The 17,018-nt window shown below is 41.8% G+C and overlaps 1 protein-coding gene across 5 annotated transcripts in view; it reads right to left on the reverse strand.

Moving 5' to 3' along the window:
• Positions 1-17,018, reverse strand: part of USP32 (ubiquitin specific peptidase 32) — a 244,540-nt gene that overhangs the window by 199,342 nt on the left and 28,180 nt on the right. For 3 of the 5 annotated variants that reach the window (XM_063628464.1, XM_063628463.1, XM_055257784.2), the window contains exon 1: positions 14,282-14,544. The exons of 1 other annotated variant lie outside the window; for it this stretch is intronic. In XM_063628464.1, coding sequence (XP_063484534.1) covers positions 14,282-14,339 — 58 coding nt within the window. In that variant the 5' untranslated portion in view covers positions 14,340-14,544. Of the gene's footprint in view, positions 1-14,281; positions 14,545-17,018 lie in introns of those variants that run through there. One more of the 5 variants, XM_063628466.1, reaches the window with a different exon arrangement.

Here is a 17,018-nt window from a genome sequence, read left to right on the forward strand (position 1 = left end):
GAAAGACAATCCACAGATATTAATATATCTGTAACCCACAGAAATATTTGGGAGAAAACATTTGTAAATCATATATCTGATGTGAGAATAATATCCAGAATGTATAAAGAACTACAGAACTACAACTCAACAACAAAAAAGCACACATCTCAATTCAAAAATGGGCAAAGGATTGAATAGACATTTCTCCAAAAAAGACATACAAATGACCAATAGCACATAAAAAGATGCTCAATAGCACTAGCCATTAGGAAACTAAAAATCAAAATGACAATACCATGTCATACCCATTAGGATGGTTATTAATTGAAAGAAAACAGAAAATAACAACTATTGGGTAGATATGGAGAAAATGTGCATTGCTGGTGGAAATATAAAACGGTACAGAAGCTGTGGAAACCAGTTTAGCTGTTCCTCAAAAGGTTAAATATAGAATTACTATATGACCCAGCAATTCCATTCCTAGGTTTATATCCCAAAGAAGTGAAAGCAGGACTCAAACAGATAGATATTTGTACACCAATGTTCACAGCAACATTATTCACAATAGCCAAAAGGTGGAAACAACCCAAATATGTCCCATCAACAGATGGATGTACAAACAAGATGTAGTATATACAAATTATTCAGCCAAAAAAAGAAATTAAATTCTGCTATGTACTACAACATGGATAAACCTTGAAAACATTATCCTAAGTGAAATAAGAAAGGTCAAATATTGTATGATTCTATTTACATGAAGTGTCTAGAATAGGCAAATTCATAAAAACAGAAAGTAGAATAGAGGTTACCAGGGGCTGGGGAAAAAAAGGGATACAGAATTTCTGTTTGGGATGATGAACAAGTTCTGGAAATGGATAGTGGTGATGGTTATACAATATTGTGAATGTACTTCATGCCACTAATTGTACACTTTTTAAAATAGTTCAAATGGTAAATGGTATGTTATATATATATTACCACAATAAAAATAAAATAAATTGGCAAAGCCAGGAGAAGGTGGGGGAGAGCTACGTACATACCTGAGTTTGTGAAGATCAAACAAAAATTCACATGAACTATTTTGAAAGTCTTTTACAATAATCCTAGTAAGACATAGTTGAAAATATAATACTGATCATGACTAAGCCATAATCCTATTACAGTCACAAATCATAATTTAGTACAATTTTTTGCTTTCTCAAAGATATGAGAAAAGCTGCATACATGTATTTATATACTAGAAAAATGCACCTTTTAGTAAGGGTTTTACAGCAATGCAAATGTCAAAGTAGCACTGGCATAAATTGAGGCAAATAGTTTTTTAACTAGTAGGACATAACTGTGAAGGACTTAGTAAATGTGAAAACTTTGAAAAGCTGAAAAATCCACCTGTAGTATTTTGACTTCACTGACATAGGGAAATGCACAAACATCTACTACATTCCAGATTTAGGGACTCAGGATACTAAGATAAACAGAAAAAGTCTACCCTTTCAAAAGTTTAGCTTATCCCTGCCAGGATCACAAGAGGCACTAGTGAAGAACAGACATTTTGGGGGCATTTTCAAATTCTCAAACTGACACAAATACGAGATGCGCGAAAGTCTTCTAAATTACAGTGTAACCTACAATTGTCTATCTTCTAATAAATTCTTCTAACACATAGAGAACTGCTGTGTAGTGCAGTTCTCTGAGACCTGTAATTATAAACTTCAGTCACATTGCTATAAACTTCCAAATTGGGAGTTTGAAATATGAGCCACGTTACTTAACATTCAGAAGACGTATAAATGAGAGCAAAAGGTTATGGCTTAACAGAAAACTAAATAAGAAATAACTATTGATTTTTAAATAGCAACATATCACAATCATACAGACACACCAATGACTGTAACCATATGGTTCTCTCAATCATCAAGCATATGCTAAATACCTATTTGTGCTTAAAACAGTCCAATGTGGTTTTAAAAAAAGGTTACTCTTCAAGCAGCTTTCAATCTAGTTGGGAGAGTAAATTAATACACATAAAACATGTTTTATTCATGTACATATATATGTAAAAATACTCAAATACAAAGGATCCAAATGTAAGAATTCAAAGGAGATAAGTTCAGGAAAGCTCCAAAGAAGGTAAGATTTAGGCAAAGTCCAGAAGGATAGACAGAATTGAATGAGAATGAACTCTTCATAATCTAACTTCATTTTGCCTTTCCAACACATTGTACAATACAAAATTATTAGAATAGATAAAAGCAGTCTATGGCCATACCAACCTGAACATGCCGATCTCATCTGATCTCAGAATAAAAATAAATTAGAAAAAAAGCTGGGTGCAGTGGCTCATGCCTGTAATCCCAACACTTTGGGAGGTTGCGGTGGGTGGATCTCTTGAGCTCAGGAGTTCAAGACCAGCCTGGGAAACATAGCAAAACCCCGTCTCTACAAAAAACACAAAGATTAGCGGGGCATAGTGGTGCACACCTGTAGTCCCAGCTACTAGCAAAGCTGAAATAGGAGGAAGGCTTGACCCTGGAGAGTTGAGGCTGCAGTGAGCAGTGAATGTGCCACTGCACTCCAGCCTGGGTGGCATAAAAAAAGTCATTCCAGATAAGAGAAATCACAGAAACATGAAATAAGAAGAGCATACTAATTAGCCCACTTAATGCTTATTGTAGAGGTTAAATATTTTACATAGGTAAAAATTTTACATGTCAAATTATATACATTACATGGGAGAAAAAATGCTCCAAAAATTGCATGGAATTTTGACATGACTTTCCAATGTACCCTATTCATACCCACTACTCACTTGCTATTTGAGAGAAATGTCTCAGAACCAGTCAAACCAAGGCTCACCTTCAAAACCAGGTGGGCACCCAAATTATAACACGAATTAGAAATTTGTGCTTGTCTTTGCATATAAGGCTGTGTTTCATTTTTCCTTCATATTTACTACTGATTGCTTCATGAATTCAGATAATTTTAGAGCCAGGAGGCATTATTTATAACCCAAATTTTAAATGTTTACATTCCTGAAACATTTGAATATTTCCATAAATGTCATGAGACAAACAAAATTTACTCTGTAGAAAGCACAATTTACCAGATTATTACTGCTAGTTGTATTCTGCCAGCTTTCTCCTTTAAGGAGAAAGCACAGCACTAGGTAGTCCCATTTATTACGTCAACATTTTAATAAGGCCAGGCACTGTAGCCCACACCTGTAATCCCAGCACTTTGAGAGGTCAAGGCCAGAAGATTGACTGAGTTCAGGAGTTCAAGACCAGCCTGGGAAACAACAGTGAGATTCCCGTCACTACGACAAAATTAAAAAATTAGCCAGGTGTGGTCCACACATCTGGAGTCCCAGATACTTGGGAGGCTGAGATGGAAGGATTGCATGAGCACAGGAAGTACAGGCTGCAGTGAGCCATGATCGTACAACTGCACTCCAGCTAGGGTGACAGAGGGAGACTGTCTCAAAAAAAAAAAAAAAAAAAAAGAAAGGTCTTTATCTGTCCCTTGGACTATTTGCCTCCTACTCCTCCAATTCATTCTTTATATTTCCAATAGAATAATCTTTGAAATGCACCTCTAGTCATTTTACTCAGGTGCTCTTCTTCAGTGGAAGGTATGTATGCCCTATGGTTTGAAGTCAGTCGTTTCAGCATGGCAAGCCCTAGTAGTTTCTATGATTTGGTCCCTGTCTGAACACTGTGTACCCTTGCAAATGTTGCTTTCTAGATCTTGAAATGTTCTGCTTCTCCACAGGTTCCCCCTCTTATCTCTCCTATTACTTACACAAACTGCACACATCTTACTATATAGCTTGACTGAATTTTTAGGGATGCATCCAAGTAATTATCATGCAAAATTAAGATACAGAACATTTCCAGCACCCCAGTAGGCTCTCTCCTGCTCTCTCCCAGTCAATACCGACCCTCAGAGGTCACCATTATTCTTTCACCATAAATTAGTTTTGCCTATTTCGGAACCTCATACATAGAGTAATGCAGTATTTAGTTTTTTTGTGTGTATGTGTGCATGGTGAACTCATTTTTAAGACCAAATTTTACGCATCTTCTCTGTGAAGCAAAACCCCGACAAGATTATTAGTGTCTTGAAATTACAGCCAGTATATGATTTCTATCTCCAGAGGCTGGCATAGTGAAATAAGCTCACCAACAAACTGCCATGTATCTTTCCCCTCAAACTACCTGCCTTGCCAGATCCTTATCTGTCAAAACTAAGCCCAGATGTCAAGTTCTCTCAGAGGCCTCCGCCAGGCAGCACAGTGCTCATGCCTATGATCCCAATGCTTTGGGAGGCTGAGGCTTGAGGCCAGGAGTTTGAGACCAGCAACATAGTGAGACTTCGTCTCTGCAAAATTTAAAAAAATTAGCCAGGTGTGGTGGTGCACACCTGTAGTCCCCACAATTCGGGAGACCTGAACCACCATGCCCAGCTAACAGTACCATTTTCATAACAAGCCCTGTATTCCCATCTGATTCTAAACTATGTGCATATACCACTGTAATAAAAACAAAAACCAAAAGACTAAGAAAAGAGGGAGGGAAGCATTAGCCATGGAATATAAGAGAAAAAGAGTCTTAGACCAAGAAAAAAAAAGTTAATCATAAAATTTAATTTAAAATCACCTGGATTATTTAGAACCAAGAGAGAGCTCTGTGTGTTGAATTTTATATAACTCTGATAACACTTTAAGCAAATAACTTTCCAACTCTAACTTCATATATGGCAGTAAGATAATACTTGTCATCATAAATGAAAAGTACATGAAGGTCATCATATAAAAATGATTATTTCAGGAATAAAATTATTAAATTTTATATATAACCAAAAGACATTCTCAAGTGTTCATAAGTACAATACTTACCCCATACTAATCTCTCAGGAATTTATTTATCAGCTTCAAGTATTTGAACTAAACAGACAAAACTACATACTATATTTACGACTGTTTATTTTTACTATCATTTAAAACTTTAAGCACAGGCCAGGCATGGTGGTTCACTCCTGTAATCCCTGCACTTTGGGAGGCCGAGGCGGGTGGATCACGAGGTCAAGAAATCAAGACCATCCTGGCCAACATGGTGAAACCCCGTCTCTATTAAAAATACAAAAATTAGCTGGGCGTGGTGGCTTGTGCCTGTAGTCCTAGCTACTCAGGAGGCTGAAGCAGGAGAATCGCCTGAACCCAGGAGGCGGAGGTTGCAGTGAGCCGAGGTCACACCACTGCACTCCAGCCTGGGAACAGAGACAGACATCATCCCAAAAAAAAAAAAAACAGACAAAAAAAACAAGCAAAAAAAAAAACTGTAAGCACAAACTTTTTAAAAGCTGCTGAAAGGAAAAGAAATTTTGAGGTGGATACATATAGTATAACTCGATCCCTATCTTTATTTTTTACCCCCCGACCTGACAAACATGAAAGCTCTCCACATCTTCTCTCCATCATTTATACATTTATACATTCATCCAGACATCCAATATTTACTGAGCACTTAAAATACATTAGGCACTGAACCTATCCTGACACTGGGCATTCAGCAACAGATTTGACAATAAACATGATAATTACATATTATGATAAAGGCTGTACACAAACTGTTCAGAATATTGCACAATAGTGATAGACAAATACCACTTTCTATGAGGTGATAAAGGAATGCGTCCTTGAGGCCATCTGAGCTGTGGGCATCAGATATGAGAATGAGCCAGACATGTAAAAATTCATAAATAGTCTTTCCAGGAAGAGAGAAAGCGGCAAATGCAAAGGCTGCAAGCCAGAATAGGTTCCAAGAACAAGAAGATGGCTAGTGTAGCTAGTGTATAGGAGGCAAGGGGTAAATTACTACAACTGAGGTTGGAGTTTTAAGCAGGAACCAAATTATTTACAGCCTTGTAGACAACCATAAAGACTGTATTTTTTAAAATTAATTATAGACTTTAAAGAAAGGAATAACAAGATCTGGTTTGGATTTTAAGAATACACTGACTGTGTGAAACTAGGAAACTACTGCACAGTGTCTTGGAGCAAAAGATGATGGCAGCGGGGACTAAAGTGGAGGCAATTAAGCAGAAGCTAACAGACTAAACTGAATACCAAACTAATAAAACTTGGTGACAGATTCTAACTGGAGATAAGGGGATATGGTCAGAAAGTGAGAGAAAGGGAGGAACTGAGGATATATCTAGATTTTTCAATTTAGTACTTGCGTTGCAATAGTGATGCCATTTGCTGTCATGGGAAAGACTAGTGGAGGCCTATCTTGTTAGAAGGATTCTTTCCATAATGTAATCTCTCCAGACCCTTTCACAAGTCATTACCAAAAGGCAACCATAGCAAATGTTAAAAGGCTTTTGCCACAGGATAAGATGCTGGGGCAACCAAGCTTCTTTACAGAAATGAAAGACACTGGAGAACTTCCTCTGTAAAATCCCATTTTAGCATAGTTTTGCTTTTAATGCAGTCCAGTGTCTAGTACCCCAAGAAACATGTTATAGGCAAGGTTTCAAAACATCAGTTTTCCTGACTCTTATTCACAAGGTAGTGACGAGCACCGTCCTAGGCCAGGCGTGGCGGCTCATGCTTGTAATCCCAGCACTTTGTGAGGCTGAGGCGGGTGGATCACCTGGGGTCGGGAGTTGGAGAACAGCCTGACCAATATGAAGAAACCCCGTCTCTACTAAAAATACAAAATTAGTCGGGCATAATGGCACTGTGCCTGTAATCCCAGCTACTCGGAGGGCTGAGGCAGGAGAATTGCTTGAATCCGGGAGGCAGAGGTTGCAGTGAGCCGAGACTGCGCCATTGCACTCCAGCCTGGGCAACAAGAGCAAAACTCCATCTCAAAAAAAAAATTCCCTAAAATAAAGAGCCTGAAGCCGGGCGCGGTGGCCCACGCTTGTAATCCCAGCACTTTGGGAGGCTGAAGCGGGCGGATCACGAGGTCAGGAGATCGAGACCATGGTGAAACCCCGTCACTACTAAAAATACAAAAAAATTAGCCGGGCGTAGTGGCAGGCGCCTGTAGTCCCAGCTACTCGGAGAGGCTGAGGAAAGAGAATGGTGTGAACCCAGGAGGCGGAGTTTGCAGTGAGCCGAGATTGTGCCACTGCACTCCAGCCTGGGCGACAGAGCGAGACTCCGTCTCAAAAAAAAAAAAAAATAAATAAATAAATAATAAAAAAAATAAAGAGCCTGGCTGGGCACGGTGGCTTACGCCTGTAATTCTAGCATTTTGGGAGGTAGAGACGGGTGGGTCATTTAAGGCCAGGAGTTCAACATCAGCCTGGACAACATGGCGAAACCCCATCTCTACTACAAAATACAAAAATTAGCCAGGTGTTGTCAGGCCTCTGAGCCCAAGCTAAGCCATCATAATCCCTGTGACCTGCACGAATACATCCAGATGGCCTGAAGCAACTGAAGAATCACAAAAGAAGTGAAAATGGCCGGTTCCTGCCTTGACTGATGACATTCCAACATTTTGATTTATTCCTGTCCCACCTTAACTGAGCGATTAACCTTGTGAAATTCCTTCTCCTGGCTCAGAAGCTCCCCCACTGAGCACCTCATGACCCCCACCCCTGCCAGCAAGAGAAAACCCCCCTTTGACTGTAATTTTCCACTACCCACCCAAAGCCTATAAAACAGCCCCACCCCTATCTCCCTTCGCTGACTTTCTTTTTGGACTCAGCCCGCCTGCACCCAGGTGATTAAAAAGCTTCATTGCTCACACAAAGTCTGTTTGGTGGTCTCTTCACATGGATGCGCGTGACAGTGTGGTGGCACACGCCTGTAGTCCCAGCTACTTTGGAGTCTGAGGCAAGAGAATCGCTTGAACCAGGAGGCGGAGTTGCAGTGAGGCAAGATTGCGCCACTACACTCCAACCTGGGTGACAGAGCAAGACTCTGTCTCAAAAATAAATAAATAGGCCGGGAGCAGTGGCTCACGCCTATAATCTCAGCACTTTGGGAGGCCAACATAGGTGGGTAACTTGAGGTCAGGACTTCCAGACCAGCCTGGCCAACATAGTAAAACCTGTCTCTACTAAAAATACAAAAATGAGCCGGGCATGGTGGTGGGTGCCTGTAATCCCAGCTACTCGGAAGGCTGACGCATGAGAATAGCTTGAACCCGAGAGGCGGAGGTTGCAGTGAGCCAAGATCACGCCACTTGCACTCCAGCCTGAGCAATAGAGACTCCGTCTCAAAAAAAAAAAAAAAAAGAAAGAAAAGAAAGAAATAAAATAAAAACAAATTAAAAAGAGCTTTATGTTAATGAATACTAAGTCCCTAATAAAGAGGAGTGTTAAGGGAAGGTCTTGAATTCTGGTCATCTTTGAATAGATACATCTTAGGATAGATCTCTTGACTATAAAAGAAAATTCTATTCTATTGCTGCATAACACACACACACACACACACACAACACAAAAGAAACAAACGGAAAGAACAATAAAGGAAACACTTGAAAAGCTAGTTTTTATCAGGCTTTTGTGCCAATAATTAACTACATACCTCTAACTTCCAAGAGTTCTTTATTATTAAATGAGAGGACTTATTGGAATGCAGAAAGATATTAAACTGCTCAACTTAAACACAAATACGTCACGAGGCCCAAAAAGCAAAAGCAGAAGCATAAACAAGCTCTGAAAGGAGAAGCCATGCTTCCTGGATACAGTATAAAAAGAACTGTCAGTCCCACCTTAATCTTCTCAGTACACTATCTAACTACTCATTTTTAGTTCATAAATTAAAAAAAAAAAAATCCCTCCACCACTGCAGCTGTTTAACATTAAAGCTTCTAATTCAAACTCTTAGCATTACTCTGGTGCTGCAAAAACAGATTTTTCTATAGTGACAACAAAAATAATAATCACTTCTCTAACTTTTCCAGTGATCCAAGCATATAATCAAGTGCCAAAAATCTTCCTTTTCTCGTCCTGAGAAAATATCTGGCTATGGGTTGGGCATCACAATCCCAACTCTAACTTCCTTACACATCTTTCTGGAAGGCAACCCCGAGTGCTGTCACTGTAAAGTCTCACTAAGCACAAAGAGAGACAATGAACAAGGAAAAACAAACAAGAGCTGTCCAGTTTGGTAAATGGGGAGCTCACTAACGAGCAAGTGATGTCACCCTCATTTTGCTCATCCCCCAAAATCCAGAGTTCATCAATATATTTATCTCCTCTTTGTCAGTGACACACCAAACTTATGAACTAAAGATTAGTGGGGTGAAAACAGTGAAATTAGTGAAACAGTGAGATTAGTGAAAACAGCACCTTTGTAACCACTCAGGTGACTACGTACAAGCAGACTAATTAAAAACTGCCCCATTTTTCTCCTTTACAAATAGTAAGATCTGGTTAGGTATACTTTTAAAAGGCTTAAGCGAAACCAACAATTCCAAACTAATGCTAGAAAGTTCACTGGTGAATTTTAAAAATTCATAGGAAGGCAAATAAGTGCTTTAATAAGGGAGATAAATACTACATCCCAGAAGGTACTGACTGTGAAATTCAATTTCCGTGTACAGAATGATACATTATGCTAAACCAGCTAACATCACATCATAGGTAGTATAAATCTAATGAAATTTTAAGATTAATACTGAGAAATTGGTGAACAAAATCTTAGTTGGGAGTCAATGTTTTAAAGCATCTTAGATCTGGTGGATAAGCAAAATGAAAAGTACTGAATTGTCAACTGTTACATGCTTAATTATTCCACTAGCAAACACAACTACCTATAAGCGACTAGGAAATTAAATCCTTTAACACTCAATTATTGAGCATATACTATAAAATGAGCACAGTGCTAGCTAGCTGCACTTCCAGGCCATCAGAGACACCCATACACACTCTATATTTCCGTAGCACTTCCTCCTACTGCACTGAAGCACTTAATATACCATAAGCTAATCATTTATAAATGATACGCATATATACTACTTTTGAACATATTATGTGCATTATTAAACATACACAAGTTAGAACTCTAAACAGAATTTCTAGTATTTTATTCGCATCCTCTATGAATAGGCTTACATTCTTTGATACAACTTACAATGAGATTACCTCCCAACAAACCCATCATAAGTTGAAAATATCATTAACTCAAAAATGTATTTAATACACCAAATTTACTGAACATAGCCTACCTTAAACATGCTTAGAACACTTACATTAGCATACTGTTGGACAAAATAACACAGTAATGCGTTGAAAATCTCATGTAATTTATTAGTGTACTGAACTATGGTTATTAATACTACTATGGTTATTAATACTAAATATTAATACTTCACTGAAATATGATTTCTACTGCAAGCATATAGCTTTTGCACCATCGTAAAGTTAAATTGTAAGTTGGAGATTGTCTATATACACTTAATGGAGATCACTGACCAAAGCTATATGATCCTAGAGAGAGGGGTCTTGGTTATCCATTTCCTTAGTGCCTAATTCACACCCAGCCTTTAGTAAAAATCTGCTGAATTAATGAGCAAAAGGACATTTTAAAATATGAATCCGTAACATAACCTTTTGACACTATAGTTCATCACTCAGCTACTAAGAGCAATATAAATGCCAGATTTTAAAGAAAGGGATTAGAAGAAATTCACCCACTGTATTTTATTACTACAATTTAAAGGTTAAGAATCATTTTAATTGAGCCGATTCTTACACACACACACACACGCGCGCGTGAACACACACACATCGCCTTATAATCCTGTTTCCAGAAAGATGAAAGGAAGGACAGAGGAGGACAGAAACAGAAGAATTAAAAAACTGGTAAAGATTTTTAAGATGTCTTAGAGTTGTAAAAGGATCTAAAATGCAACTCATCTTTCACTGAACAGTTTTTGAATGCTGTGTTCCAAGCATTTAAAATACATTTTTAAGAATACACAAGCCACAAACTTAGATGCAACAAGGAGGTGAAATAAAAAGATGAAGAACGTGCTGCTCAAATTTCCCGTATCCACGAAGTTCAAGTGTACTTCCTTAGAAAACACACGCAATATAAACAAGAGTCAAGGCTTTCCTTGTGTTTTACTCAAGATATTTAAGAAAGAGAGATTCAAGCCAAAAAATAAAAGCTACCAGTAATACATCTCCTTAACAGTGTTTAAATGTACACTTTTAGAAAACATTAAGGTTTAGACAACTGACAAACAGTCTAGCTAAAATAGTGTGCAAAAACCAATCTTCCTAATTTCTAGGTGCTTCTAAAATGTAACTGAAGTCACTAGACTGCCCTTCCACTCAGGCCCAGTAAGTGTTATCTGTCATTAACACAACACTTCGTTTCCAAGGCCCCACTTTGCAAGATAAACTGCCTGCAATTCCACGTTTGTATGTGGTAATATATGCCTATTTTTTAAATACTACCTAATCACATCTAAGCATTATTTAGCATTCAATAATTTTAAGTAAAGCCAAGGAGACAAGTATTTCTGTAGTTCTGTCAAGCTTGTTTTGCACACCGGACTAATGTGTGTTTGTCAAATCCTATACCCTTTCCCCCATTCATTTTATACAATATAAACAAGTAGATGAAACCAATGAATGCAGGTTTTAGCAACTATTTATATTCTTCAAGTGCCCAAAAGAGGTTCCAGCCATTTTTAGCTCTATGAAACGCTTCTGGGGCCAGGCGCAGTGGCTCACGCCTGTAATCCCAGCACTTTGGGAGGCCGAGGCTGGCGGATCACCTGTGGTTGAGAGTTTGAGGCCATCCTGGCTAACGTGATGAAACCCCATCTGTACTAAAAATACAAAAACTAAGCCAGGCGTGGTGGCATGCGCCTGTAGTCCCAGCTACTAGGGAGGCTGAGGCAGAATGGCTTGAACCCGGGAGGCGGAGATTGCAGTGAGCCAAGATCACGTCACTGCACTCCAGCCTGGGCGACAGAGCGAGACTCTATCTCGGAAAAAAAAAAAGCTACATAAACTCTTTCTGTAATCTTAAATTCTATATTAAAGTCTGACATTTACTAAACTGTACCATGCTTAAAGAAGGGGTCTTCTGGTTTACATTTAGAAATACAATTTTATCAACTTGCTGCTCTCTTTTGCTTTAATTTTCCTCTAAAGCAAATTGGTAAAACATAAATTCATGCTGGCCGGGCCCGGTGGCTCACGCCTGTAATCCCAGCACTTTGGGAGGCCAAGGCGGGCGGATCACAAGGTCAGGAGATCCAGACCATCCTGGCTAACACGGTGAAACCCTGTCTCTACTAAAAATACAAAAAAATTAGCCGGGCGTGGTGGCGGGCGCCTGTAGTCCCAGCTGCTGGGGAGGCTGAGACAGGAGAATGGCATGAACCCGGGAGGCAGAGCTTGCAGTGAGCCAAGATCGCGCCACTGCACTCCAGCCTGGGCAACAGAGCAAGACTCGTCTCAAAGAAAAAAAAAAAACAACCATAAATTCATTCCAATAGTTACGAATAAGCTCTTAACAAATATTTTGCTATCTCTTCAAATATATGTTTTAAAATTCAACAGGCAGACACTATAAGAAATTAAACAAAAACCTTCCAGTCAGATCAGTTTAAAATGCAATTAACTTCATTTGTATTTACAAACTTACAATCTTAGTTTGATAGGAGATTAAGCAGGCTAGAGCTGAATACAAGTTTAATTTTAGAATTTCTCAATGCCAGGTACATCACTAGTATTCACACCCTCAAACTTAAGAAACACTTCTGAACCTTGAAGCTGTAAATCAGTTTGACTAATGTCCTCTTTCATGCCATGTAAGCCATTGCCTAATTGAGGCCAGACCTGTCAGGCTCAACAGCATCCCGGAAATGACTAGCCTACTAGGGCTGGAAACACATCAAGAATTTGGAATATTTCTCATATTGGGGCAGAGAAAAAGATCAAGTGAGATTGTCCATAAAAACAATTATTATACTGTTCCACACGGGAAAAAGAAAGAAAGACATAAAAGGCGTATCTGTGTTATTCTGGTAAATCCACCACCACCAATACATCTCAATTCTGTATCTTACTGTCAGGGATGGTCAACTGAACTTACCCCTCTTCTTCCTATATACGAACAAGAGTTCACTTCTCAAGCCTCATTTTGAATACCCGTCTTTTAATCTAATTTCCATTTTATATCCTTAGCTACTAAAACCACCTGGAGCATGGCTGATTTCTTGACTTGGAAACCTGTTAACAATAATGCCTAGCTCCTAATCTTCTTAATGTTTTTTCACTTCTTACCAAGAATATCCATTAAATGTCTAAAAGAAACACAAGCATGCACAGAGCTACACACACTGAAATCCCAGTCATGAAAAATTAAGACATTCCGGCCATAAACTGTGCAAGAGACACTTCCAGTTAGCGTGTGCTTTAGTTATCATGGACAGCGGTATCAGAGTGAGTGGTAGGGGGTTGGGGCTACCAACAATACACTGCCTCAGAGCCAATAAGCAGCAGGCCGGGACTGGCAGCCAGGCCAGTCTCTAAAGGGAGCTTTAACATAATATCTGAATGCTGGACTTCCCAATGCCATTTCATGGAGAGGGATGGAGTGAAAACTGGGAATCAAGTGCAGTCAAAAGCTTTGGTCAACGTCGGAGGAGATGAAACCTAAGACAAGGTCTGGTGGCGACGCCAGCTGTCCAGTCTCATCTCACCTCAAACACAACTTCATTTCAGATCGTTCTTATCAAAGTCAGCCGCTCAAACGGTGAAGGGTGGCAGAAGCGGATGGCCACAGCCCTCAAGAGACAGACATAGGCCCTCGGAAAAGGCAGGGACTCCCCAGATACGAAGGGGCTTCCAGTAGCAGAGAGGAGCGCTTTGCAGCCGCCTCCTCGCCCCCTTCCAGCTAAGGCTGTTAGGAACGAGGTTAGGATGTTATTGGAGGTTTTTATGAAGGAATGATAGGAGAAAATGGCAATGAAGGATGAGTAGGGCTGGAAGGGCTGGAGCCGCCCAAGAAAACGGGGAGAGGACTTCCCTGGACACATCCAGGATCACAACGCCACCAGGGAGCACAGGCACTGCCCTGCCAGCGCCGATCCCCCTCTCAGGGCAAGCCCCTTTCCAAACGGCCCTAATTCCCAAACGCTGCTTCCCACCCGACCTCTCTCCCCCACCATACTCCCCAAGGCCGGCCGCCTTTCCCTTCCGCCTCAGGCGCCCCACGCCCTCAACCTCCCCTCTCCTTCCAGGTCACCCACCCTCCAGGCTGCCCGTCGCGGGCCTCCCAGGCAGCTCGCCCAGACCCCTCCCCCCTCACCTCTCCTCAGCGCCTCCTCGTAGCTGAGGAATCCGATCCGTGACTCCTTGGCACCCATGCTCCCCTCATCCCCTCGGCGGGGGGTCGGAGCCTGATCTCGCCCCCACCCCCCTCCCGCCTTCTCCTCGGCGTCCCTGGGTGACGGTGACGGTGTCGGCGTCCCCCGCCCCCACCTCCCCCAACACTAACAAGTGCGGCTTCTGCCCCGGCGGCTCCTCCCGGTCGCCGCCACCGCCTCCATGCCGAATCACGTGACGCTCTTCCACCCCGCCCCCTTCCCCTCCCTCCTACTCCGCCCTTCTCTCTCCTCCCTCCCCTTCCCTCCTCACGCCCTCTTCCCACCCCCGCCCCCTCCCGCCAGCTCCGCCGAGGGTCACGGGACCCGAGGCCAGACACTGTTCCGGGTAACGGCCGCCCAGGGCCGCACGCTCCGCCCCTCCCCAAGCTAACTGCGCGCAGGAGCGGCGGGGAGGGGGACGCATCCCCGCACGTAACGCATCGTCCCATCTTCCAGCCAATCGCAGCCGTGCGCCCCGCCCGGGCGCCTCCGCTGGCGACGGGGGGTGGTGACTTCCGGGGCGCTTGAGGACGACCCCCCGCCCCCGCGCCCACATGTTCTGGGTTTTGGCGGGTGGGATCCGAGCAGCTGATGGTTAGTGTGGCAGTTGCCGGGACCTAACATGGAAGACCGCAGAATCTTAGGGAACGGGGTTCTGAAGGATGCGGCATATGGCTCAGAAAAGAAAGGGATGGGTTAGGCAGGGAGCTCCCAACGTTAGGGACGTCTTTGACTGGGAGGGCGTTGTGAAAGCAAGGGAGAATCTCAAGGCTTTCCTGTGATAAAAGAATGCTCACACCTAGCGGGAGATCCCTGAGGAAAGTGGACCTTGTTAACGAAGTGGATCTGCCTTTTCGGGTCATCTCGCCCGCCCGACCCACCTTCTCCTCCTGAGCCTGTCTCTTGTACACATTCTCTGGAAAGCGCTGGGCAAAAGGCCTATCCTCTCTCCCAGAGTTTCTCCCCGAGAAACATGAGGGCTACAAGGCTTAGCGTGGAGTCGTTTTAATCTGTGGTAAAATATACGTAACAAAATGTACCATTTTCACCATTTCTAAGTGAGTTCAGTGGCATTAAGAACATTGACTGTTTTGCATCCATTGCCATGTCCCATTTCCCACCGTTTTTCATCCTGCAAAAGTGAAACTCTGTGCCTATTAAACGGTAACTCCCCAATCCCCCTCCCACTGGTCCGTGGCAACCCCTGTCCTACTATCAATTTAACTACTCTTAAGTATTTCCTCTGAGTGGTACTCTGCAGACTTTCTCTTTTGTGACTGGCTTATTTCACTTGGCATCGTGCCTTCCAGGTTCATGGTGTGGCAGCATGTGTCTGACTCTCCCACTCCACCTCTCCATTTCCCAAAGAATGAAAAGCAGGGATGTGAACAGCTATTTGTGCCCCCGTGTTTATAGCAGCATTATTCATGAGAGCCAAAAGGTGAACACAACCTATAGGAAACCATAAATGGAGAAACCAAATGGGGTGTATATGTACAGTGGAGTTATTATTTAGTTCCTTGATTTTCAACTCTATTTAGTTTGCGTCTTCAACCTAAAAGTCACGGAATAAAGCTTCTGGAAAAGGAAGCAATATTGAAAAAGCAACCATTTGGATTAGATTGGACTCAAGGTGCCGGTTAGGTAATTTAGGGCCAGGGAAAGGTTATTAGTTCCTAAAACCAACAGATTCTAATATACCCTGCTAGAGAAAGATGGTAATATTCTGTGTTTTTCTTTTCTTCTTTTCTTTTTTTTTTTTTTTTTAAGACGGAGTTTCACCCCTGTTGCCCAGGCTGGAGTGCAATGGCGCGATCTCGACTCACCGCAGCCTCTGCCTCTCTGGTTCAAGCGACTCTCCTGCCTCAGCCCCCCGAGTAGCTGGGATTACAGGCATACGCCACCATGCCTGGCTAATTTTGTATTTTCAGTAGAGACAGGGTTTCTCCATGTTGGTCAGGATGTTCTCGAACTCCCAACCTCAGATGATCCGCCCGCCTTGGCCTCCCAAAGTGCTGGGATTACAGGCGTGAGCCACCGCGCCCCACCAATATTCCGTGTTTTTCTACTCACCTTTCCTGGCAAACCAGATCAGCAGCGTGGCATTAGTCACAGCGCTGCCCTTTCCAGTTCACTGTGAGGCGGTTAATTTTAAGACCTCAGATTAGCTGCATTACTGAAAGGCCATGAATCAGGGGGTTGGGAATACATTTCAAAGCCTTTAATTTCTAGGTCATTAGTTCGGTATAGAGAGACATCAGGCAAAACACCTCAGTCGTCTTCAGCCTACAGAGTGCGAGTTCCGAGTTAGATTATCGTAATTAACGGGAAGTGAATCTTATGAAAGGGCCCAGCTGTAAGGGAAAAAACCCTCAAGAGTTCAATTGCAACATATACTACGCATTATTACTGTCCTAAACAGTCAGTACCTACAGATGGCCTTGCTATACAAGGGATAGGCTTGGGTGTTTATCTACCCATTTGATTTGCAGTGGAGTTGGGAGCAAATTAATGTATCTCTTTGTGGCACTTGCCCCACTTGAAAGACAGGACTAGAGTTGCAGCTTAGCTGCTTTCATGAGATGGTAAATGATTTACAAAATACTCAGGAATGAATAGAATATGACCTCATGTGTCGTTTTCTGATGGGGTGCATTCTTTTTTTTTTTTTTTTTTTTT

Source organism: Symphalangus syndactylus, chromosome 20 (assembly GCF_028878055.3).
Source record: "Symphalangus syndactylus isolate Jambi chromosome 20, NHGRI_mSymSyn1-v2.1_pri, whole genome shotgun sequence".
NCBI classification, from domain to species: Eukaryota; Metazoa; Chordata; class Mammalia; order Primates; family Hylobatidae; genus Symphalangus; species Symphalangus syndactylus.